The sequence below is a fragment of the Cololabis saira genome, chromosome 9 (genome assembly GCF_033807715.1).
Source record: "Cololabis saira isolate AMF1-May2022 chromosome 9, fColSai1.1, whole genome shotgun sequence".
In the NCBI taxonomy this organism is placed as follows: domain Eukaryota; kingdom Metazoa; phylum Chordata; class Actinopteri; order Beloniformes; family Belonidae; genus Cololabis; species Cololabis saira.
In genome coordinates this window covers 28,397,675-28,423,570 of record NC_084595.1, presented here as the reverse complement: position 1 = coordinate 28,423,570, position 25,896 = coordinate 28,397,675, and the positions used below count along the sequence as shown (strand labels likewise).

At 38.9% G+C, this 25,896-nt stretch overlaps 1 protein-coding gene across 1 annotated transcript; it reads left to right on the top strand.

Annotated features, from left to right (window-relative positions):
* Positions 1-9,156: 9,156 nt before the first annotated feature.
* On the top strand, positions 9,157-19,086 carry cdk7 (cyclin-dependent kinase 7). Its single transcript, XM_061729966.1, has 12 exons — positions 9,157-9,261; positions 10,309-10,368; positions 10,458-10,491; positions 10,566-10,633; positions 10,799-10,867; positions 13,585-13,695; positions 13,779-13,897; positions 14,089-14,188; positions 15,788-15,874; positions 15,968-16,117; positions 18,019-18,157; positions 18,778-19,086. Exons 1-12 carry the CDS (start codon positions 9,196-9,198, stop codon positions 18,804-18,806), a joined length of 1,032 nt encoding a protein of 343 aa, XP_061585950.1. The 5' UTR covers positions 9,157-9,195; the 3' UTR covers positions 18,807-19,086.
* The last annotated feature ends 6,810 nt before the right edge of the window (positions 19,087-25,896 follow it).

Genomic DNA, 25,896 nt, shown 5'->3' with positions numbered 1-25,896 from the left:
TTAACATCCAAATCAATCAGATAATATTGTTTATAAATACATTCTGGTTTATTGGTTTAAATGCCTGAAATATCATGAGACATAAGCAAAGTAATATTTCACACTCAAAAGACTCAACCTCGGTTTGGTTTATCTGCACCGTCTGGATCATTATAGCAATTTTTTAAGCAGACACTTTGCCACAGCAGGGAAAGAAAACATGTAATTAATAATGTGTTATTAATGATGCCATTGTTCCCTCCCAGTAAACCATCACAGCAAAGCAGCATATGCATCATCAAGACTTCACCTAAGGAACGTGCATTTGCAGCAGTTATATATGTCAACATGTATAAGATAACACACTAGCCTCAGTTGATTATCCATCTGACATTCATCAAAAAAATTAATTACCTGAAACAAAGTCATTCAGTATTATTGTTGTTTGTTTTATAACAGGAAGGGGCTTCATTTATCTTCACATTTAAACACGTGCCTCTGCTAGGATAACAAATAAGTGGTGGTAAATATAGCCCAAAAAAATACAAACCAAATGTAAGTGTAAATGTATGTGTCGAAGAGAATACTGGGATGTTGTAAAATATAAAAACTTGATGCATTTGGAGGAAAATCATTCAACTCTGTTTGATTTAAAATAGTACAAAATAGCACAATGTCAAGTGTTGGAATAAGAGAACATTTATACGTTTAAAAAAAAGAAGTTCATAAATGAAGAGCAAAACACAACCAATGTGATAATATTTCAAAATTGGAAATAATTAGAGGATTTCACAATCTGCAACACATAACAAAGGAAAGTTTAGCTAATCCAGAGATAAATCTCTATGCATAAGATTAGGCAAAAATATGAAATTGAATGTCTGATAATTGGGTCTTGAATTAAAAACAGACACAACTACTTTAGTGGAATTCACTGCAGAGTCCAGTTTCCATCCAGTGTTAGTGAAACTGATCATCACTGACTCCGCAAATTAAGTTTAAACTCCAACATACAAAAGGAAAAACCAAAACAGTATATCTCAACAAGATCCATCACCACCGTCTCTTGGTCAGAGTTACTGTGATGAATCTGTCCGCCTATCCATCCGTCCATCCATCCATCCGTCCACTTCATCCTACTCAGGATCCAGTGCAGTCAGTCCCAGCTGCCATCAGGTCGGTAGTCCATCATAGGGCCACACTTCTTACCAGGAAAAGCTTTACTTGTTCCAGTAAGTAAATGTCGAACCCTGTTTCACACATTTAATGAAAGCATGGTTTCACAGTATAAAAATGTGCAAAACAGATGTCCTTGCAGTCCAAACAACACAAAAGATAAATGCTTTTAGATATAATCAGATATCCACTTCCAAATAACTTACCAAGATCGAAGTGAAGGGATTCAGAGTAAAAAAAATAGAAAAAAAAGATCATGATAAATGGTTGCACTCTGGTAATCTAGCCAAGACATTATTATAAATCTCTGCTGTGTCCTAATAAATCTCATCTTGTGTTGTTGCAATGTATTCTCTCTGGGGTATTTTGACATGAAGCATTTTGCAAACCTGTGGGCTAACCTATAAATTAAGTTTAACACCTTTGTCTTAAAAGGAAATGGTTCACACACGTCACCACTCCTGGTATGACTTGCAAAGACCCAGCGGTTGTGATGTAACTTATTCCAATTTAACCTGTGTGCCCAAAGATACAGAAGCTGCCACATCACACCTCACCAATACATTTCATTTTGTGGTGGGTTTGTGCGTGGGCTTGAGTGGGTGAACGAAGGCAGATTAAAGCTGTACATCTGTGCTTGAAGGCTGTTGTTTTCCCCTTAATATAACAAAAATGAGTAGGATGGAAAGCTCACATAGACCAAGCATGAACAAGTCACAGTTGTCCCATCAATTATTTATTGTCAAAAGTTTGGTTTATAGCATGCCTCTATGCAAAACCTGACCTTCCATGTAAGGAAAACATTCTTTAACATGGACAAGCCATGTAAATGATGTGTGATGACCTTTCCTTTCTTGGTGCCCCACAGTAGGTCACTCTTACTCAACCCAGCCTTGTGTATGTCTATATCCATGTGCACGTGCAAAACACCCAGTGGGATATATTTTATTAGCCAGGTTGGTGATTGTCTGTGCTCAGAAGCTTGTAAACACTCACTTCCAAACTTGTAGTTAAAAATCTGCAGTGTCATCAGCAGTCTGGTTTGTTGGTTGCTGAGATACATCAGGGTCAAGTCTTATGTGTGGGTTCGTTCAAGTTAACAGAGTGTGTAGTTTCTAAATCAACAGAAGTGCTCATATCAATGTCACTTTGATAAAGGTCAGTACTTTTTTTAAACTAAGTTGTTTGTGGCTGTGTGGCCAGCACTGTATTGAGGCATGTAGTTGTGTTTCTTGTGTATTTTGCTTCTATTTTCATGATAAGCAATATAAAAGTAAATTAAACACAACAACCCTTTATCAGATAATAAAGATGCATTGACCTCTTTGAGGCTAGCACTGAGGTAAAGGCATTCACAGATGAAAAAGAAATCTGCTTAGCCTTGTTGGTGTTGACTGCTCTGGACCACCACACAGTGCAATCGAGCATTGGCATCGGAAAAATCTGTATTTCAGACGTATTTGGAAGAGACAGTTGCAGTGTGCTCCTAACAAAATATGTAATTGATACTTAAATCAGCAAGACGTCGAAAAGCCCCAAGTTTGCATTGGTTTGTGCCTTCAGCATAATTCAGCTACACTACTGTTACAGGAGCATTAATCCAGAAAAGATCTCAGAGCAGCATATTTTAAGCTGGGCCAGTCATACCCATTTACTTTGTGAAAATTGTCTGGTGCCACTCCCATTCACAGTCACACCCACCAGCACAAACGCTCCACACCAATCTCCGTAGGGCAGGGGCAGGCTCTGTGGAAACACTCATACAGGACTGTCCAGGAGCCACAACTCAAAGCAACCAAGAACTGCCAATAATAACTCAGATAAACAAGTTTGTTTTTTTGTTGTTGTTTTTTTGAAATGGTCAAACCAGCATAAGTAACTCACCAACATTCCCACTCTCCTGCAAACTGGATGTCTTCTGTTGATACTTGTTTGGCTGTCCAAAGGTACCGTAGTTTCTTTTACATTAGTTGGAAATCCGAGCTGAATCCAGAGAAACCAGACTTGTTCTTTGTATCAACGAGGAAAAGAATTGAGACGATCGACCAGGCAAACATGTCCTTTAAGATGGCATATACTGCTCTAAAGAGGACATTTTTTCTCAGGGTTGCACTTTTCATGAACACAATGTGAAACCACATTCTGCACGCATGGCTGCATAAGAAGAGGATATGGGTAGTGGACTGGTCTTCCTGCAGTCCTTACACGTCCTTCACAGAAAATGCCTAATACATGTACAAACACAAAATGCAACCATGACCCCATGCTGTTCCACATATTTAAGACTTACTTGCGGGAAAAGGGACACAAAATCTGCAACACTTGATCAATGCTCCAGGATTTGAAGCAGTTATCAAAACTGACCCATGTTCCTTGAAACACAGGTCTACACCTCTTTCCTAAATAAATAGGGGTCTATGAAAATGTTAACCTGGCCGCGTATTCATCTCAGCCACCAGAACTGACATGACGTTGCTTCTGTGTCGTCTCTACTTTGCCTGAACTAACTTCTCCTCGTAGTGTCACTGGTTTCCAAGATCATCTGTTCCCTCACAGTGGGTGCAGCTTAGCTGTACGACCCCACCCTGTCAGAGGTCAGGAATGGGTTTTACACTCTTGAAAGGTGATGGAGTCTCAAAGCAGACATCCAAAGACCTACTGTTGATGGCTGGTGATAGCTAATGGGTTAAGAAACTTTATTGTTGAAGAGAGAATTTATTAAATGTATTTATTATTTATACATTAAATTAAGTAGATGAGATAAAACATTAAATATCTTGGGTTCATACTATTTATGAAATAAGAATTATGGAAACGAATGACAGCATTTTTTTTTTAAGTTTCTGGTTGTTTTGTTTTTTTGCTACATAATCTATCTGTTTATTTATAATGTCCCTTTTAGTTTTTTAGCTATAAAAATCATATTTTGGCAATTCTATCAACCTGACAATATGAACACTGGTCTATACTTGTGCACTGGGCCAGAGCCTGACGGGTTGAAGTTATAAAGGTTAATCAAGTTGATCTGGTAAAGCTAGTCATTTAAAAAAAAGGAGGTTTACAGATTTCACTTCTGATGAATGATGTATTTATTTAGTAATTTCGAAGGCAATTTAATCATTTTGTTCAGGAAAAATTTTAAATCAACTCTAGGAAAGATTTAAAAGTGTCCTGTTCTGTGTGTGCATGTTCATGCTGATCCAGGGTTTGTGTAAGAGCACAAAGACACCCCTGAAATCAAGGGGTCAACAGCTGCTCCCCAAAAACCCATCAACTGCAGTGTATTATTAGAGATTACGCTCAAACTCACACATACTCACCGGCACATAAAGGCGACACTGTTCTCAAATCTGTTGCCATGGATACCAGATAGAGGAGGCCAAAAGGGAGCAGTTTTCTAGCTTAAACAGTAAATATTGAATTATGATGGAGAGAAGAGACAGTAGTGCAGGGCAATGTTCCTGCCTGAATGATCTACATGTCTGAATAATCTCTTCATCTCTATTCATCGCCACAGGAAATCTTGTGCATCATTCATCGTTCATCAGGTTCAACATAAAAATTTTCTGATCCAGCCATTTATCTGAGTCCCTTTTACAAACTGAGCTGCCCTGTTTCCTTCATCTCTCGCTGCCTTTTTCATGTGGAGGATCTTCACTCCTTCAAGTGATATGCAAAGCAAACGCTTCCCTCTGCCATATGTGTGAGGCACAAAAGTGAATTCAAACATTCAACTCGCTTCACCAAACACTTGAAGCTTTTATGTGGTAACACTTCCTCTATGGTTAGGGTTGATGGAGGGGAGAGGAGATTGAAAGGCTTGAGAAAGAAGCGAAATAGACATTTTTAGCAATCATTAAAACCCGAGCCACTAGAGAGAAATACTGAAAGAGAAATCACAGAACACTAAAGGTGAATGTCAATAAATTCTTCGCTTCCTCTATGAATAATCTAAGCAGCAGAGATGAACTGATAATATCACAATAATATTAATGACAAAACTGCAGCACAAGAGTGCATTACAGAAAGAGAGTCAACTTGCCAACCTTGAGCTGACATTGCGAGCAGGAGAGATTTGAGTTCAATCAATGAGGGGCTTTTCTCAGGGAGTCCACTAATCTCACAGGGCAGCTGAGGGTTCATCAGAGCTGAGAGACCCCTGGGACTGACAGAGGTAATGGGGTTATAGCTAAAACAGAGGGAGAGGAGTGTGTATCTGCACGTGTGCAGGAGGAGAGGTCTCCGCTGTTTGCAAGCCAGTGAATACACCCAGGGAAACGCAGACTGTGCATTTGTGTGTTGCAGATACAAATGTGCAATACAAAATTAGAAGTGTGCAAGTGCATCTGAAAGTGTGAGGGCCGTGCTGATAGAATGGGAAGTTAATGAGACGTGTGACGAGGTTGATTACCGAGGCCTCAGTGATCTGACGGGGTTAATGAAGTAAATGGTTTCTTGGATAACACACCGCGGGGGCTGTCTCCAGCTCCTGATACTCCCAGACAAATCAGAATGGACTCTTCTTCTCCTTCATTTACCTTCCAAAGATGACTGACTTGAACATCCTGCTGCCCCTTATTGCATAAGATCCTATTCTGTGTTCTCATGGCAACATGGTTATGAATCAATCCAGAGGCACTTTTCACATATCTTCTGCTTGTCATTTCACACTGTTTTTGCACCTCTCTGCTGTGGACTATATGACAAATATAACCCTATATAAGACAGGGAAAACAACAGGCTATTTAAAGCAGTTCATTAAAACAGAGCATCTCAACACCTGATGATTGGGGGCTCTGAAGGATCCAAGTAGCCCATAGTTTGCATAAGCAGTCATTCTCCCCACACACAAGCATGGGGAAGGAAGATATACTGCAAGACTTTGTTGTCCATTTGGGGCTGAGATAAAGATTCCTCTAATGAGAGCAATAATGATGTCTGTAAGGAGATGTGGACTGGAACAACAACAACAAAGTCTCCCTAAATGCATTTGACTATGGACTCCCTGCTGGCTTCATCTATGTGAAGAGATGACACTTCACCCATCCCCCTGTTACTTATACGGACATTATCATAATGTTGCCTCTGGTTGAGCCGAACTATCAAGTGGGCTCATTCGAATGCACCCCACAATCCCTCGTGTGTGCTGATGCTTCAAATGCTGTGGGAAGGGAGTGATGAAATAAATAAAGAAAGAAAGATCTACCCAAATGTTTATTCAGAGTGACAGTTCTGGCGTCTAACAACGCAACACAGGACTGGCAGGACCAATTTGATGGATGTCTGCTTTGGCTGTAAACACACTGCAGCAGGGAAGCTGATGATTATCCTTCTGTTGTCCCTCAGCTTTCCTATTGCCTCTACACTACACAATAAAACCGGCATGGTAAATCATGCAGGCTGTGCATTCTTGATGCCTTGCAATAGATATCTGTGAAAGTAAGTCAGTAGCCAGGTCTCGTAGGGTGGCTGCAAATTTGCTGTTCTGTGTAAGGAGATTGAAAAACAAACAGAAGAAACAAACCCCACAAGTAACAGATTAAGATCAGCATTTATTAGACAGCTTAATAATGGATAATTGTTTCTGAGAATCTGATGTTTGTCACAGCTTGTGTGAACCTTCACACCTCAAACATCCACCCTAACATCCTGTTGTGTTTTAATGTGCATGTGGTCAGATACAGCTGCATCTGTGTGTGTATCCGTGTGTGTCTACGTGAACGAATGATAGAGAGAAACAAAGAGGAAAACTCACTTGATGACAGAACACTGCCACTTCCCCTGAGACTCTAAAATGGAGACAGAAGCACAACAGGTGTATGAAACAGCAGTGACTGCAACAGCACTGAATCATTCCTGGCTCACACATTTAAGAATAGCATCAAATTCTTTTTAGCTTCATATTATCCAATAAAGCTCATGTAAATCAGCAGAGGGGAAATAATGAAAACTGGTCATTGAAAGAAAAACGGAAAGAAAAAATCTGTTTCACAGCTGTTATGATTTTTGGGGATATGTGGGAGACAAAATGAAACGTTTTGAGTCATTCCACATTAGATTTAATTTATGAGAAATCTGATTACAATTTCTGAGCATGCATAACAGCAACAGTGTGCAAGGCCGCATCAAAGTGGACATTTAATCAAAGGGGAATGAAATACTTAAAAGTCACTTGTGGTGGCCTCCCAAACAGTCTTCCCCTCAAATTAATAAAGCAGCACAATCGGGGAACATTGTCTAAAGTAGCCGCACGCCACAAACATATACTTACACACAAACACATACACAAGAAAAGACACCTTTGTTGTTTACTGTACATTGTGCGAATACTGTCCCATCTGAAGCTGGTTCCCAGCAGCAGGATGTGGTGGTGCAACACGTCCTCGCCTAACAACACCCACTTCCTTTGAGTTTGATAAACAGCTTTTGTGGTTTCACTCTCCTCCTGCCCGTCAAACAGGGGTGTACACACAAACGCGCATTAGCTCAACAGCATCACCATCTGCTAATGTGACACATAGCCAGAGTGAATTACTGTGCACATTGCTACCCGTCTTAAGATTTACTGTGACAAACTGTCTACGCACTAGCAGCAACACTTCACGCCTTCCCTCGTTCACAGCCTTGACAAGACACTGAGGGGAACTGGCACAATAATGCCTTCAAATCGTATCAAAATTAGAGGACATCAATGTGTCACATGTGTTTTAGAGCTAATGATGTAAGTGGATCTGAGGTACGTCCACCGCTGGACAGTGATGATCCAGATAAAAGCCTCTCTTAGAGTTCCTAAATGTTGATGATATAGTGGCACCAAAGACTGGAAGACTGATAGATAGCTTCTCTTCTCTTTTCTTTTCTTTTATGTTCTTTTGTTTTCTTCTCTTCTCTGCTCTTCATGGCTGCACAGGCACACACTGTCAGCCACATCTGTGAACTGTCAGACTATGAATGTGCATACATCTGGGCATGGTGGGGGTGTGGGGGGGTGTAGGCCTGCTGATCTTTCACACTCCTCTTGTCAAATTTAACATTAAAACAAAAGTCAATGGGTAGTGTGCAGTGTGCACTGGAAGGCGGGGTGGGGGGCTGTGTATCAGGAAACAAGGAGGGTCAAAGGAGAGGAGCCATGCCTAATCCTGTGGGATGTGAGGGTATCTTACTGTGAATGGAGATGGGATGTAGAGATGTGCTCACTGGTGCATGGATCACAAAGCCTTCCTAACTGACAGAAGAGACACCCGGGGGACTGATGTCAAAACTGGTAAAAGAAGAAAAAAAGGGAAAACTGTGGGTAATATACCATATTGCACATTATAGTAATTCACTGGAATTTTCAAAGTGTGAAGAAATTTTAATGTTGTATACAAAAATAAATCAGTATTCGTATACATGAATAGTAATACTAACAAAAAAAAAAATCTCTAAATTCCAAGTATGATTAATCTCATGTTTTGTATTCTATTAAATAATATGATCGGTTACAAAATACGTAAATACAAATGTAAATCATGTTGAATAACGTACTACATTTCAAAGTCATATACAGGACTGTCTCAGAAAATTTGAATATTGTGATAAAGTCCTTTATTTTCTGTAATGTCATACATTCTGGATTCATTACAAATCAACTGAAATATTGCAAGCCTTTTATTATTTTAATATTGCTGATAATGGCTTACAGCTTAAGAAAACTCAAATATCCTATCTCAAAAAATTAGAGTATTCTGGGAATCTTAATCTTAAACTGTAAACCATAATCAGCAATATTAAAATAATAAAAGGCTTGCAATATTTCATTTTTGTTTTGTTTGTTTTAATTGCATTACAGAAAATAAAGGACTTCATCACAATATTCTAATTTTCTGAGACAGTCCTGTATGAACCAAATCTGTGCACATGATCAAAACAAACCATTCTCTGTGTTGAGACGATTGTGTCCACAGGTGGCGCTGTTGCTCCAGTAAAGAGCACTGGTGACCCGGAAGTAGTCGCTGCAGCCCTTTAACTGGGCAGGAAGGAGGAGCCGCTGCTGCTGCCATGGCGCACGATGGAAAAACCAGAACCAAACGATATGAGAAACTGGACTTCCTCGGAGAGGGTCAGGTAAGGTGAGGGGGGGCTCGGCCTGGATTTAGCTCCTGGCTGCCTCCGTCCAAAAGCTGTTTCCTGCGGAAACCATCACGGATAACCAGCGAGCACATGTCGGTTGCTAATGTAAACAAAGCCTCGCCGCCGCTGCGGAGCTGACACTTTGTGGTGTTTATACTGATTTTATTTGATTTATTTATTTTTGCACATTTAAAAAAACAACACTTCAAGAGAAGTTTAAGAAAACAAAACAAAGAATGTCATCCTTTAGCACTTGATAACTTAATTTACATGTGCAGAAAAGGAGTAGGAAGAAGTTTAAACTTATTTAATGCTACCCCCATTCACTAATCATTTAACCCGTATTTATAAATACTCACACACTGTACTCACACTGCTAAATAACAGTATTATTATTAGTAGTAGTAGTATTATTATTATTATTATTATTATTATTATTATTATTATTATTATTATTATTATATACTGTAATTATACTCACATACATACATACATACATACATACATACATACATACATACATACATGCATACACACATACATAGTTGAATATTTCTATATATATTTGTACACACGTGCCGGTATAATTATTAATATATACTTATAAATATCCTTATTTACACTATACTGTCTCTATTAACTGCATCTGCTCTATATCTACTTACACACACACACACACACACACAATCTCTCTCTAATGTACATAAATACCCATCAAAATGACAATATAACTGTCACTGACTACACATGCATCTATGTAAAGAAAAAAATTAGTAATAGTTTAGTAGTCTCAAAGGATTTGAGTAATCTTTTTTGGATCATATATTTACTCATATGAACAAACGCAAATACACACACACACACACACACACATGCACTCACATGCTGAGCTAAGTCTGACACCATTTACACTGATATGAACCGGAATGGACCGCTAACTGCAGACATGATACATACATACATACATACATACATATACACATATACACATATACACACACCCACCCACCCATACTCAATGCGTTTGTTTTCTATCCACAGTTTGCAACTGTATACAAAGCCAGGGACAAGATGACTGACACGATAGTTGCCATTAAAAAGGTAACAGTCAATCAGTAAACTAACACGCAGACATTTAAATATTGTGACGATGTTTTAACACCAAACTTCCGTCTTTTTGGTTCTGTCAGATTAAAGTTGGCCACAGGACTGAGGCTAAAGATGGTAAGTGCTACTGATCGTAAACACACAGTAAAGATGTTCTTCATTCACCCGCTCATGCAGTTTCTCACCTGCAGGTATAAATCGGACCGCTCTGCGGGAGATCAAGCTGCTGCAGGAGCTGCATCATCCAAACATTATTGGGGTACTTAAACATTCATTTGCTCATGCTGCCATACAAGATATATCTTTGGAGACACCGGCCTATTAATTTTGACTGAATAAGCCCAAGCTCACGCTTGTATGAGCATATTTGTGTTACTTACCATGTTGAATTAAATACTACTTTTTGTTTTGCTATCTATTGTAGTTGTTGGATGCCTTTGGACATAAATCAAACATCAGCCTGGTGTTTGATTTCATGGAAACAGACCTGGAGGTGAGTCATGTCTCCTTCTTAAAACATTTGACTTAATTCTTCTGTAGTTGTGATGAAACCCTATACTTGTTAGTAAGTAAGTACATTTTATATAGCACCTTTCACAGACAACGGAATGTCACAAGGTGCTTCACAAAAAATAAAACATCAATAATAACACAAATAAAACACTACAATAAAAGTAGAAATACGATTTAAAAACAAGACAATACCGATTTAAAAAAAACTCCTGGAATAAAAGTACCGGTACATAAAATCAACATGGTGTTCATAAACAACCCTCTCACTACTAATGTTTAAAAGCTTGGAGAAACAGGTGGGTTTTAAGTTTGTTCTTAAAGCATCGATGGAGTCCAGAGAATGTATAGACAGTGGGAGATCGTTCCAGAGCCTCAGTGCGACGGCCTGGAAGGAGCGATCTCGCGTTTTAATGCGGATACGAGGGACCATGAGGCTCTGGTCACATGATCTCAGTCTAGGAGAAGGAGTGTAGGATCATAGTAGATCCTTGATGTAGGAGGGGGCCTGACCATGCAGAGCTCTAAAAGTCAGGAACAAGATTTTAAAGTTAAAACGAAAAGAGACTGGGGACCAGTGAAGAGTTTTTAAGACTTGCTGCAGAGTTTTGGACTTGCTGAAGACGAGCCAGTTCTTTCTTGTTTAAGCAAGAAAACAAACTGTTGCAGTAGTCCAAACGAGATGACACAAAAGCAATAATTAGCTCAAGATAATTTTTGGAAACAACTGTTCTTAGTTTAGAAATATTCCTTAAATGGAAAAAAAAAACAGTTCCTCATCAGCTGTTTGGAGCGGCGTTCTAATAATATGTCTTTGTCAAAGACAACACCAAGATTTCTTAGGCCGGGCTTAAAAGAGACAGCAAATCTCCTAAAAAACCGTGTTGTTAAAATGAACTCTTGTAGAGTTTATTTTTTTGATTTGATTCAGATAATTAGCATATTTATTTTATTTTAATTGCTTTCGAATGCCTTTGTTGCAGCCCTACATTTCCTATATCATTTCTCCTGTCAGCAGTTGATATGTAGATTTCGTGTGTTTACGTCCATTCATCCAATAATTTCTGCTGATCACAGGGGCAGCAGTCTAAGCAGAGAGGCCCAGGTCTTCTTTTCCAGCCTCCTCCTCTGGGAGAATACCAAGCTGTTCCCAGGTCCGCTGAGAGATATAATCTCTCCAGCATGACCTGGGTCTTCCCAAGGGCCTCCTCCCAATTGGGCATACCCGAAACATCTCCCGCATGAGGCACCCGGGCTGTACCCTCACCAGATGCCCAAACTACCTCAACTGGCACCTCTCAATATGGAGGACCAGTGACTCAACTTAAGTCCCTCCCAGATTACTGAACTATCTCCAAGGGAGAGCCCACCCCTCCAAAGGAAATTAATTTGCTTGTATCTGCAATCTTAATTAGTCACTACCACAAGCTCATGACCATAGGGGAGTGTAGGAACATAGATCAATTAGTAAACAGAAGTTCTTGCCTTTTGGCTCAATTCTCTCCTCACCATAACAGACCAATACATAGTCTGCATTACTGCAGATGCTGCACCTATCTGCCTGTCAATCTCTCGCTCCATTCTTCCCTCAATCATGAGCAAGACCTCAAGATGCTTGAGCTCCTTCACTTGCGGCAGCTCCTCACTAAATAACTACTAAACTAAATAAGTTGCGTTTAACGTCTCCACAATTGCAAAATCATCCATCTAAAGTCATAGGATGCAGCAAGTCTCTATTTGAGGAGGTAAATATTGTTATGACTGAAAGAGGATTTGAAAAAGTATTGCCTATGTATAGTTTTTTATTTGTTTTGGGTTTATTTTTATTTGGGGTGGGGGGCTGTAAAATTAGTGTACCAAAAGTCAGGATAGAAAAATTAACAATTGTCTGCAATCACCTAATGTTGTTTTGAACAGTCAAGTTAGTCAAAAGCTTTAGGGCAGTAAATTATTTTTTATGTTGCTTTTTAAGAAATGCGTTCTTTAATATGTGTATAGCAGCTGTGATACTATTTTGTCTCCAGCTGTGGTCTGCATTTAGTGCTTTGAAGGGCAGAGGAGACAAGAGTGTGCAAAGGAGGGAAACACTGTGATAGTGCAACCTAGGAGTAGAAAAGAAAACAAAAACCACAATGCCTGGCTTTTATAGTTTAGTCCTTCTCTTGCTCCAAATGGACACCCACTACTAATACATCTGACTGTATTAAAACAATACAAACAAGATAAGCCTGCTCTGTAAATAAATAATAAAAAATCTATATTACTTTGCTGTTAGCTTTCACAAGGCACATATACTATTCACTGACAGGCAGCAGATGGGGGGAAATATGAGGCTCCTCTTATTCACTGTTGCTGAGAGCCTATTTTTAGACCACATGGTTACTTGTTGTGATATGAACTTTAATCAGCCACAGATGTTAAGCAGTTTTGCTACCTATAATGTTGCGTAGAAGGACACAATAATTGGTGTTTTTACAACTGCTGGAACCTTGTGGGCTCTTGTTGCAAGGTTAAAACAAACTGTTTTGGCTGTTTCCCGCTCCTTAAATATCCACTGTTGCCATTAAATCTCCTATCTGCTCAGAGAAGTGTATGGTAACTGAGTGCTGCAGTTATAAACCCTGAAGTAATGGATGTCTAACTGTTTTTTTAATATGCAGCTTTGGTTAAAACTGCTGCTCTTTGTTTTGAATTTTGAAGGTTATTATCAAAGACACCAGTCTAGTTTTGACTCCAGCAAATATCAAAGCCTACACCCTCATGACTCTACAGGGGTTGGAATATATGCACCACCACTGGATCTTGCATAGGGTAAGAGCACATGCATACCCCACACACATTCACTGCATATGCAGAGTTTATAATGCTTGTTTTGATCCTCTTTTAATGCACAGGATCTGAAGCCCAATAATTTGCTGTTAGATGGTAATGGTGTGTTGAAATTGGCTGATTTTGGTTTGGCCAAAGCTTTTGGAAGCCCCAACAGAGTCTACACGCATCAAGTTGTTACCAGGTCTGAACTATTCGAAAAAATTATGTTTTCTGTATTTATTTAAATGACAAAATGAATGTGATGAATTATTAGATGTATTATGAGAGGAGATGAATGTGGGGATAATTTTTAAACAAAATATGTTTTTAGTTTACTGGAAAGCAGCACATAAGATAAAAATGTTATGCATGTTTCCTTGATCTCTTCCTTAGATGGTATCGCTCTCCCGAGCTCCTGTTTGGTGCCAGGATGTACGGTGTTGGTGTTGACATGTGGGCAGTGGGATGCATCCTGGCAGAGCTGCTGCTTCGAGTATGTAAACTTTACTTCAATGATCTATACCAGTGATTCTTAACCATAGGGCCGTGGCCCACACTAGGGCCGCGGCCCACACTTGGGCCGCGAGCGCCATCTAGTGGGGCGCGACAAAAAATCAGTTTTGTACGTGTGGGCCGCGGGGGCCGCGGGACTGCATAGCAACTCCCAACCAAATGAGGAGAAGAAGACCCTCAGCTAGCTGTATGTGTAAAAGTAAGAGAAATGGTGTGTATTTATAGAGAAAATCCTTCATTTTGCACAGAGTAGGTTTAGATCCGCCAGGATCAGGGATCGATTACTTGGGTCTGCGCCCAGAGCGAGCGAGCGCGGCGTGATCATTAATCCCGACGCGTCCCCGCGGCCGGGGAGGTCGGTGCCGCTCGGGCGGCTCCGTCGTTACTGCTGAAGGATGGTAGATGTAGATGTGTGGGCTGGACTGTTGTTCGGGCTTGCAAAAGCATCGGAAAGGGACACGGCTGCAGCGGCCAGAGAGTTTCGGGCTCTGGCCGTCGCAGCTGATCAGGCTCGGATGAAGCCCGACACACTGAGTCCTGACAACTTATTAATGTAAATAAAACTTAGTAAGTTACTTAGTAAGTAATTAGCTTGACTCTTACAGAGATGATAAGCGTAACAGGTGGAAAGGGAAGTTCAACCCGGAATGGACAGATTCATCCTGTTTCAGTCTTCCCACTGGGACAAAACCAGTGTTTCATATGTTCAGAGACCGTGGCGTTTAAAGTGCGAAAGTGAAACGCCACTGAAACAAAACACAAAGTTTTTCATCAAACATATCCACTCAAGTCTGAACTGAAGTCACAGAAAATAAGCTGACCATCTTAAAACATCCTGCCCATATTTGGGTCCAGATACAGCTGTGAGGCAGCTTTCTCCACAATGAACATAATTAAAACTAAATATCGTTCCAGGTTCATCAATGAGCACATTCACATGTGTATGAGAACCTGACACCATCCAGCCCAGATTTAAAGTCCTGGCAGGAGAAATTAGAGCTCAGTTCTCTCACTGAACGACAGAAAGTGGGGGCATAAGATTAAGGGGAAGAAAGAAAAACTGCAAAACTGTTCAATTGTTAAGATGTGTTTATATTCATTTATTATAAAAATGTGTTGAGACAATTAACAAAGAAAAGGGGAAATTCAAACTGCTGGTAAAGAAATAAAATAAGATAGCATTTGAAAAATAAAATAAAATCTATTTTATTTTTAAGAGAAAAAAATATGTGTAATTGAAGTTACACATGTTAATGGGCAAATATGTACTTTTTTAATATAACAGTCAGATGCAGATGTTGATACAACTATGAGGCTACTTGAATATATATATATATATATATATATATATATATATAATGATGTTCTGGACCTTCGCTTGAGTAAATTTTCTCTAAATGGACCTCTTAAAGTTGAATACCCCTGCTATACAGTGTTAATATTTAATGGGCCCCGGGCCACTCTGTACTGAAAAAATTGGGCCCCAAGGTCAGAAAGGTTAAGAACCCCTGATCTATACAGTCTGATTACCTACCCCCCCCCCCCCCAATTTCCATGTTAATGGGCTTGACTTTTGTAGGTACCGTTCCTTGCTGGTGACTCGGATCTGGACCAGCTGACCAAGATTTTCGAGGCTCTTGGAACACCCACAGAAGAGAAGTGGCCTGTGAGTATTTTTTTTTACAATTTAAAACTATATATTTATTTACATGAGATGTAAAGATCTTTGTAAACCGTTCTTTGTCGAATGTCTCTGCAGGGAATGAGTAGTCTGCCAGACTATGTGTCCTTTAAGATATTTCCTGGCACTCCTCTGGAACATATATTTAGCGCAGCTGGTGACGATTTACTTGAGCTACTACAGGGACTCTTTACTTTTAACCCCTCAACGAGGACCACAGCAACACAGGTAACTAACACAGCCGCTCTTCTTACAAAGAACTCCTGCATCGTTAACCTCAGTAAGACAAATGTATTTGAAACCTGAGAATTAATTTTTTTGAAATGTAGCATATTGACAGGCTCCATAGTTTGGGTGATTAGCATGGTCATCACATCATTGTAATGGCTCTTTTCCACTAGTACCTACTCAGCGGCGTGGAGGGTGATGACGTCAGATATAGTGCCGGCTAAGCCCGGTTAGAACCTCACCAGAATAGTTACAGAAAAAGTATCTGCTTGGCACGGCTCCACCCGCCTTGGCCCATAGTGGAAAAGCGCAAGACGGGGGCGTGGCAGGTATAAGCGTGCTGAGTAGGTACTAGTGGAAAGCACCATAAGAAAATTCTTGGTCCAAATCTTCAGTGGGGTCTCTTTTTGTGGAGTTTGTATATCCTCCAGATCTTAATGTGACTTTTCTCTAGGTACCCTGTCTTCCTCCAAGTCCAAAAAGCTGGACGTTAGGTTGATTAAAAAAATGTTTGACTGTAGATGTTAAAGTGCATACTTGTCATTACTCTCCTATTTTCTGACCTGGGGAGTGTTCCAGAAAGGGAGTTATTTAACGTCGTACATATCCCTGCATGGTGTATTCATGAATGCTCCCAGATGAAAGGTGGTCCTTTTTTGTGTCCGAAAACTGTGTCTAAACAATCTTGGTTTAGTCCAATAATCCAATTGAAACATTGATCAAATTAAAGGGTGGCTGTGCCAGAATTTTCTTCTGTGAAATTAAGTCACAACAGAAATAATAGCGTTTGGAGCCAAGGAAGAAAGATTAAAGTCAGCACTCAGCTTCAAGCAGTAAAACAAAAAAAAAAATAACCAAGCCAGAAATCTGGAAGTGGTTCAGCATTTTAACAGCCACATTAAGACGGTAGTGAACTCAGCTTATTATCACCTGAAGAACGTGTCAGGATTTCAGGACTGATGTCTCAGCAGGACTTAGGAAAACTTGTCAATGCTTTTGTCTTCAGTACACTAGATACTGTAATGCTGTTCTCAAGGGTCTCCCTAAAATATCCATCACACAGTTGCAGTTAGTCCAGAACCCTGCTGCCCGAATCCTCACTAACATCCACTAAAAGGCCATCATGAAAATTAATTTAAAAATCGAATCTAAAATGTTTGGATTAATTTTGTGGTGCTCACCATGAATCATCACTCACACATTTATACAGATGGTTATTTTCTGCCAAACCACCTATCATCATGGGTTTTTCATGAATACGGCCATTAATTAGAACGATGATGTTGAATTTTGTTTATTACTAGTGATGTGGAACTGATCCAGTTCTTTTGACACATGTTCAGTGAGCGTCAGACTCAGGGTTCATCTCAGGGTTTGTTGGATCTCCTTTTGAAATTCCCTCTCATCCAGTATGTACCCCCCCAGATGACATTTTATGTTTACATGAAATTTGTTTTGTTTTAAATTCATTTGTTTTTCAGGTGATAAAGTTTAGATCTTTTCTTGAACTTTTGCAAGTTTTTCATAAAAAATATTAAAAGAAAACAATAGTTAATTGTCAAAATTGTGGGAAAATGTAAATCAAAACAAGTTCTCACTCAGTGGATTTCATCACCTTTGAGAGATGCTCTAAACATCTTAATTACTGGGTTTGGTATATTTTAATAGGACTGAAGAAATGTGCCTTTTCAGCAATAAGGCCAACGTTGAAGGCAAGAATGGAAACGATGTAACATAAAATAAAGTTAATTTGTTTCTTTCTAAAAAAAGTGGTAATATATGTTCTCTGTAGCTGAGGGCAATAAACATCTATGAGATCATATTCTGTACATTGTGTCTGATCAGTACAAGTGCAATTTGGTTTTGTTTTCATACTTGCCGTACTGTCCTTTATCCTCCAGGCTCTAAAGGAGAGTTACTTCAGTAACCGGCCTGGTCCAACCCCGGGTCCCCAACTCCCCAGACCAAACTGCTCAGCCGAGGCTTTAAGAGAGAAGGAAACTGTCGGGCTCAAGAGGAAAATAGAGGGCCTGGACACAAGTAATGAAAACTTATTAGCTCATATTTGTATTCTATGCCTATCATGTAAATGTATCCATTATTCTGTGGCATTAATTAGATCATAATTGGTTGGATTTTTCTTTTTTAATTTGTACTTTATTTAGAGCAACAAAATATGAGATGTCCCCAAGATGATTGATGAAACTTAAAATTCTATAAAGCAAGTTGTGGATCTTTGATTGACCTTTTGAGTTCACACTATTTGCATACTAAGGTTATAAATCTTATGTGCCTAGACTAACCCTGGTAATTCAGTGGGTGTTGGCTGCACTTTACATCAAGAATATAGCAACATAGAACATGCACACGCAGTTTATTGGATAGTGGGAAGGTAGGGTTTAGTAAAATAGGGCCTTGGGAGGGAGGTTCAAACATTTTTCCAGCTCATGTGGTTTGGAAAATATCTGGGTTTGACTGTATGCACACTGTACAACCCTATATTACAGGGAGACTCTTCTAACACAGTTGATGGAAACTTTTCACAGATTGCTTATTACAGCCTTCTTCTGTACGTGTAGTCTAGAACCACCATGTGAATTTAGTGTTCAGAACATTTTTAATTTAAATTATCTAACAATTCCTGTTTTTGTGTTTTTCAGCTGTGATGAAAAAGAAGCTAATTTTCTGACCACACTAAAGGAAAATGGTTTCCTCTTGATAAATCGGAGGATGACCACGGTTTGGTTCGGCTTCTTGCCTTACTCTGGGTCGTCTGCTGGAATGGAAGAATGTCAGAAGAGACTGACATTAGGACTTTTTAGCTTTAGGCATTATATGGGAATTGTTCTCCAGGGTTAGCTCAAAATATCCAAAGTGTTGCTGTGTCCAGCAGGCCATCGACTGATGTACAGCAGAGACTGTGGTTACACATCTTGCTCTGGTTTTCAGTGATGCCTAAACTCTGAGAGCGTGGGAATAGTTATATTTATGTGACTTAAGAAGAAAGCATCCAAACTACTGAGGTTTAATTTCTTTCATTAGTTGTATATATATATTTTTTTGTATGTCAGACCAATAAATGGTGATCATGATGTAAATACTGTCCCCTCACTCTCTTTGACACAGCCGTGAAGTCTTATGTATATGGGCGACCTGCACAGAAAAGTTTCAAGGACCCATATTCTTCAATGTACAGGAAGTCTCCCATTTTTAACTGAATTTGTGAATGAATGAATATATATATATATATATATTTATTTATTTATTTTTTTTTTTTTTTTTTTTTTTTTTCTTCTTCCTTCGCCCGTGACGTTGCAGCAAAATTTGACGTTTTGCCATCAAAATTCATCTCGCTCTTACTCGGTGCTGCATTGTCCCAGAAGCCACATATGTCCTGGCGTATGGCGTTTGATCAGAGTCCGCCTCTGGACAGGACCATCATATTTAGTCACATCATAGTGCCTCCTAGTGGCAACAGGAAGTGACTGGCTCCACGTTTCGATGTGGCTGTCCTGACATGATGGTCAAAAAGATGTCAAACCTGGTCAAATCCATGCTTAAGAGGTTGATGAAGCAAATCATGAAATAACATTTTGTTTCCATCCAAGGACCTTCCCATGGTGACGTATTGAATTTTGATGCTTTGCCATAAGTGGAAAACTTGTTCTAACTTGCCTATGAGCTGTCCAACTTAACCAAAATTCATACGTTTGATGAGGTTACTATGCTGAACAAGTGGATATGACAATCTTGGATGAATGAAAGGAAAATGGTTTTTGCCACATTATGTCCTGTAATTACGCTGTGCTTCATCAGATCATCCTGAGATTTGAACTGAATACCCAAAATTGTCTCCTCACAGCATAGTTCCATGGATTTACATATGTCATTCGCTGTGAAACAGGAAGTGGATGGTTGTGCCCCACATGTATGAAAAGAATGACTAAAAATCACCTGTTTGATTTTGAGAGGGGAAATTCAAGGATCAAATCTTTCACATAGGCAATATTTTTATACCCCATAACATAGATTAATAAAAATGTAAGTATATTTTAAGAAATGTAAAAAAATGAAATCATAACCGATCATCATATTTCTCCCATACTTTGTCCGATCATCTTCAAACTCACAAACACTGACGACCCTGAGCTGATTAAACCGTGTTTCATTCAGATTGATCAAACGGATACACGTACGTACAGTGACATTTTTATATGGATACTATATTTTTTATGACAAGTCATATATTAATCAGTGTCACCAAATTTTGGAGAAATATAGCTGTATATCTCGGTATCATTCTTTTTTTTTTTTCCTTTTTCAATTAATGGTTGATTTTTGACGAATTGTTTAAACCATCATACAAGGATTTGCTGTTTACGATCAGTAGAGAGATGCAGGGGCGGCTATAACAGTTTTGGGGCCGTCACTCAGCCAAACATTGTTTGAACTTGCCCAAAATGTAGTGCATATGTTTGCAGTGCAACCCTGAACACATTTGTAGTGCATTAAGTGGGAATCCCTTTAGGGCCACCTGTTGGCAACAAGACATGCTTTGTATTAATTGTCCAAGAGACCACAGATCCCCCCCATATGCTCATAAGTGATCATACTCATAGGGCCGCCTTATAAAATACTTAAAAGTTTATATAACTTCAGTTGAATATCCCTAAAATAAATGGTTAGTAGAGCAGAATTAGAATTCCCTATTTCATCGACTGAAATGGAAGATGCTATCCGGGAAATGCAGAATGGGAAAGTGCCAGGCCCAAATGGTTACCCAGTTGAATTCTTTAAAAATGTTTCCAGGCAATTAATTCCACTGTTACAGGATATGTTTCATGAATCAGAAGATACTTAAACTTTGCCAAGAACACTAGCAGAGGCCTCTACAATTTTACCTTTAAAACCAGGGAAAGACGGAAAGAAATGTGGGTCATATCGCTCTATCTCACTTTTTAATTGGGATGTAAAAATTTTGGCAAAAGTGCTAAAGACAGAGGTAATTTCCCCAGCCCAAACAGGTTTTATTTTGGGACGTCAGTCTTTTTCTAATGTACGATGTCTTCTACATATTTTATACACACCATCATCCAATATTGTACCAGAGGGGGTTATTTCTTTGGATTTGAAAATGGCATTTGACATGGTAGAATGGGATTTTCTGTTTGAGTGTTTGAGCAGATTTGGTTTTGGCCCTAATTTTAGAGAGTGGATTGAGCTCTTGTATTTCCTTGTATTTATTTGTCGAACATTTCAAACCAAAAAAGGATCACAGTCCACAAAGAGAGTCACAGGAGATCACTGGAGTTCTGATCCAAGGAGACGGTCCAGTTCAAAACATTCATGTTCATGAGACGTCCGGCAGAGATGACACTTTCATTTCTGGACGTTTAAACCTAAACATGCAAAGTGTCTTATATGAAAGACAATGCTTTTATTCTGAAATTACGCTTGTCTTTTCTAGCAGAGCACATTGAAGTTTAGAGTTCATTCTGGGAATGCCGGAAACCAGAGCAGAATGCCGAAAACCAGAGCGGGAATGCCTGAAACCAGTGCAGAAACCAGACAAATAAATCCTACAAAAATAATCCTAAGGCATCTGTAGTTACCAATAGAAATCACTCAGAATTTTTCCATTGACAAGAGGAACACGGCAGGGATCACCAATCAGTCCTCTTCTGGTTGCTTTGGTTATAGAACCTCTTTCTATTGCGCTTAAGTCAAAGCCAGAAATATGTGGGATTCATACAGGCAGGTTGAGCCACAATTTGTAATTATATGCATATGATGTATTATTATACATCTTGGGCCTTATTCATAGTCTAACAAGTGTTAAAAATGTTTCCAAACGTTTGTTTTTTCTGGCTATAAGTTAAATTTGACAAAAAGTGAGTGTTTTCCTATAAATGCCAAGGCTCGTTCTCTTCAGGATTCTGACATTCCATTTTCTATGTCCAGAAATGGGTTTAAGTATTTAGGGATTAATTTGGCTCTAACTTTTTCAGAACTGTTTGGTAAAAACTTCACCCTGTTGGTGGATAGGCTAAAGTCTGATTTTCAGAGATGGACTGCCATTAATTTGACATTTGTTGGTAGAATGAACTGTATAAAAATGAATGTTCTTCCTAGATTTCTTTACCTTTTCCAGTGTCTTCCAATTTGCTTGCCAAAGTCATTTTTTTCTCCTAATCTAAAGGGCCTCATTTCTAGAATTTACTCCATAATCACCTCACAAGGGGAGAATATTCATGGTAAATTGAAAGTCAAGTGGTATAATGAAATGGGAGAGGCAATTCCAGATGGTATATGGGAAGAGGCTGTGCGTAGGGTGGATGGGACTACATCCTGTGCACATTTAGCCTTAATTCAGTTTAAAATCTTACACCGGATGCATTACTCTAAAGCTAGAAAGGCAAAGATATTTGACAATATGGATGAAAATTGTAGTAGATGCCATAGGGCCCCTGGAACCTTAACACATATGTTTCGGTCATGCCCATCCTTGAACTAATTTTGGTTTGGAGTGTATAAAACAATATCTGAACTAACAGGAATAGAATGTCAGCCTAATATGTATACTTGAATTTTTGGTATAATAGCCTTTTCAATGTTGATAGCCATGGAGACAAATTATTTTACACTGGAAATCTTCTTGCCCACCAAAATGATCTGTATGGATGAATGATCTAATGTTGTATCTAAAATTAGAAAAGATATAATAGACACTAGAGGGTCCAATGACGGTTTTTATAATATTTGGAATCCATTAATAAAATATTTTGAAAAGCTCAAGACACTTCCTGAGAGTCCCTAAGGGTAAAGTATTGAGATCTGATGGCCAAGACCTACAGAATGCGAGGTTCAGATGCGATGTGTGGAAGATGAATCAACTTCCAGTGAAGAAAGACATAATGGTGTTGAGGATATGACTAATTAGTTGATCTGTTAAATGTCCATAACAAAAGAGTGGACATCAGTTTCAGGGACATTGAAAAAATGTTTAAAATTACTATAAAAGTGGAATATAAATCATGAAATGTACTTTATCTATTAAAGAACATCTGGTGAACAATAAGGAAATATAAAAAGTTTTGGGATGTTGTGTCCTTTTACCACTTTTTGCATTTACCAGAAGAGCAGCATGGGGGACGTGCCAAAATTGGCTACACCGAATAAAAGAAAAGGGTTTAAAATAGTGGAAATCCATGTCATGACACTCATATGTGTGCAAATGTTTGGCCCTTTCCTCCAGAACCTCAGATTGTTGTTATTTTCTAATATGTTCATGATGACTGAGTGACTTTGATGGCAAACCCAAATGTACTTTATAGTGACATTGACCAAGAATGTGGTGGCACCAGGGGGGTGCTAGCCATAGGTGCGAGGGCCCGACCAACGATGCTTGCAGCTTTAATTCCAAATTAGATTTGTTTGTCTCTTTTTTTTTGTAAAAATGGTTTCTGGTTCTATTATATGCCTTAATTTCCAAGTCAATAGATGAAGTGGGTAGAAAGAGGAGGATGTTATGCAGATTAAAGGTCTGGAACTGGGACTCAAATCCATGCCGTCTGTGACAAAGACTTTCAGTCTCTTGACATGAGCATGTATGTCATCAGCTACAGTGCTCATAGTGTCATTATTCATAATTATGCATTGAGGTCAGCGAGTTTTAAAAATGCCAAGATGGATTCATACTTTCAGTGTTCTGTATTTTTGTTGTTTGGTATTGTATTTTTGGTGGGGGGGTCAGGGGTCTGAGCAGGGAGCTATGAAACAGAGATTTTATTCTTTACAAGGCATGTCAATGGTTAGGCCCATGTCTATTTATAAATGGCCACAATACAGTGCTGAGAAGGGACACAATGTCTGTATGCCAAGCTGAATGGTAGCATGCTGAGTGACTGGGTCATATGACAGCTTTGGCAAAGGCAGCGCAGGCCTAAAGAGCCACAGTAGGAGCTTTATCAGCATAGCTCATGTCAAAGCCACTTCACGGGCAAGCAAATCCACTGCTGGACTCTGCCCACATACTGTCACCACTCAAATCAGATGTAATTTAAGTTTTGCTTTCTCTAAAGTGAAACTTAAACCTTTCTGATTTGGTGAGATGTCCCTGTGTAAAGACTTACAATGCAATAATTAATAAAAAAAAGTAACATTTACAGTATAGACAGTATATAGACAGTATAGTGTGTAAAGTAGGATTTATCTGCTCTTAGTGATTTTTTAGACTTCAACAACTAGAAAATATGGGAAAACATTCACAAGGACACAATACAACTACAGAGAGAAGCAGAAATTAAACCCAGAAAGGAGAAATGAGTTTGTAAAGAAAAGAAAAGATTCGAATAACGAAACAGTAGTAAAGAGGAATATGCAGCATGAATTAAACACTGACACATCACAGTAAAGTGTATAAAAGTAAAAAAAAAAAATCATAAACAAAAAAGGAGAAAATGTTTTCTTGTCTTGCTGTCACACATGATGGCAGAAGGCTCTCTTAACACTCCAAAGAGACATTGTCTGCAACATGACATCCTAAAAGTCAGAATTACAGTCTTTGACTCCTTCATAACTGGTTGCAGCCATCTCACTCACCACTGTGAATTGTTTGCTAAAGCTGGCTTGCCTTCTCTGAATGTAAGAAGATTTACACACTGGATGACTCTGATTTATAAGGCTCTTCTTGGATTGGTTCCTGGTTATTTAATTTTATTCCTTCAGAGAACTAATAGCCACTTTGCTTTAAGATCAAATGACATTTTGCACCTGGCTGTTCCTCGTGTTCGGACTTACTTGGGGAAAAAAGCTTTTAGTTTCTCTCCAACCTCTGCTTGGAATATCCTCCAATTTGAACTGAAAATGCCTGAACGTATTTCACTTGAAGCCTTTCGCTCTTTTTTAAAAGACCGACAACGAGAATCCTTTCGGCAGTGCCTGTGTTTTTAAACTACATGAGCCCGTGTTTTTTTTAATTATTACTGAAGTTGTTGTTCTCTACATCTTACTGAAGTCACCACTACTGCACCTTATTTGCTAAAACAGTTTGCGCTTTCATTTTAATGTTTATTTTGTGATTGCTGTTATTTGTGTGCAGGGTTGCAGATCCGATGTCAGGATTGGGGGGGACACCAACGTGATTTTAATTTTTTATTTTTTGCCAATATGCAACTCATACCATGCCATAAATTGGTAAAGGCTCGCCAAAAAATACTGCACAGGGAATCATTTATTGTGCTTACCTTTCTTGTTTATTTGTCCTAAACAGCCAACAGTGTGTGTCACTGCTTACTTAACTGTTATATTCGTGAATCATAATTTTAAGGGTTTTGGGCATGTAGTGTCTACTCATCTCAAATTCTTCTCACCATCTTCCTTTTATCCTATGCTATGGGACTACTTTATGCACGATCAATTGATATATGGATGAAATATGGAGCCCTAAACAAGTTGTTTAAACTAACTGATCATGTTTTAACACAGTTATGGTGGTAAACAGTTCTAAAAAAAAAAGGCCAATTGCTTTCATTCTGTACACCTCAAAACGCACTGTGGATGTATTATTTTTTTAGAAATATATTTTTAATAAATATTCTACATATTCAACCTTTAAGTCTGAAGATACATTTGTTCAATTTTGAATAATTTAGGGTATTTTTTATTGGGGGGGACAATTCATGTTTTTCAGAAATTGAGGGGGACATGTCCCCCCCGTCCCCCCCGGGATCTGCACCCATGCTTGTGTGTTATTTGTGGACGTGTGCTGCTGCCTTCCT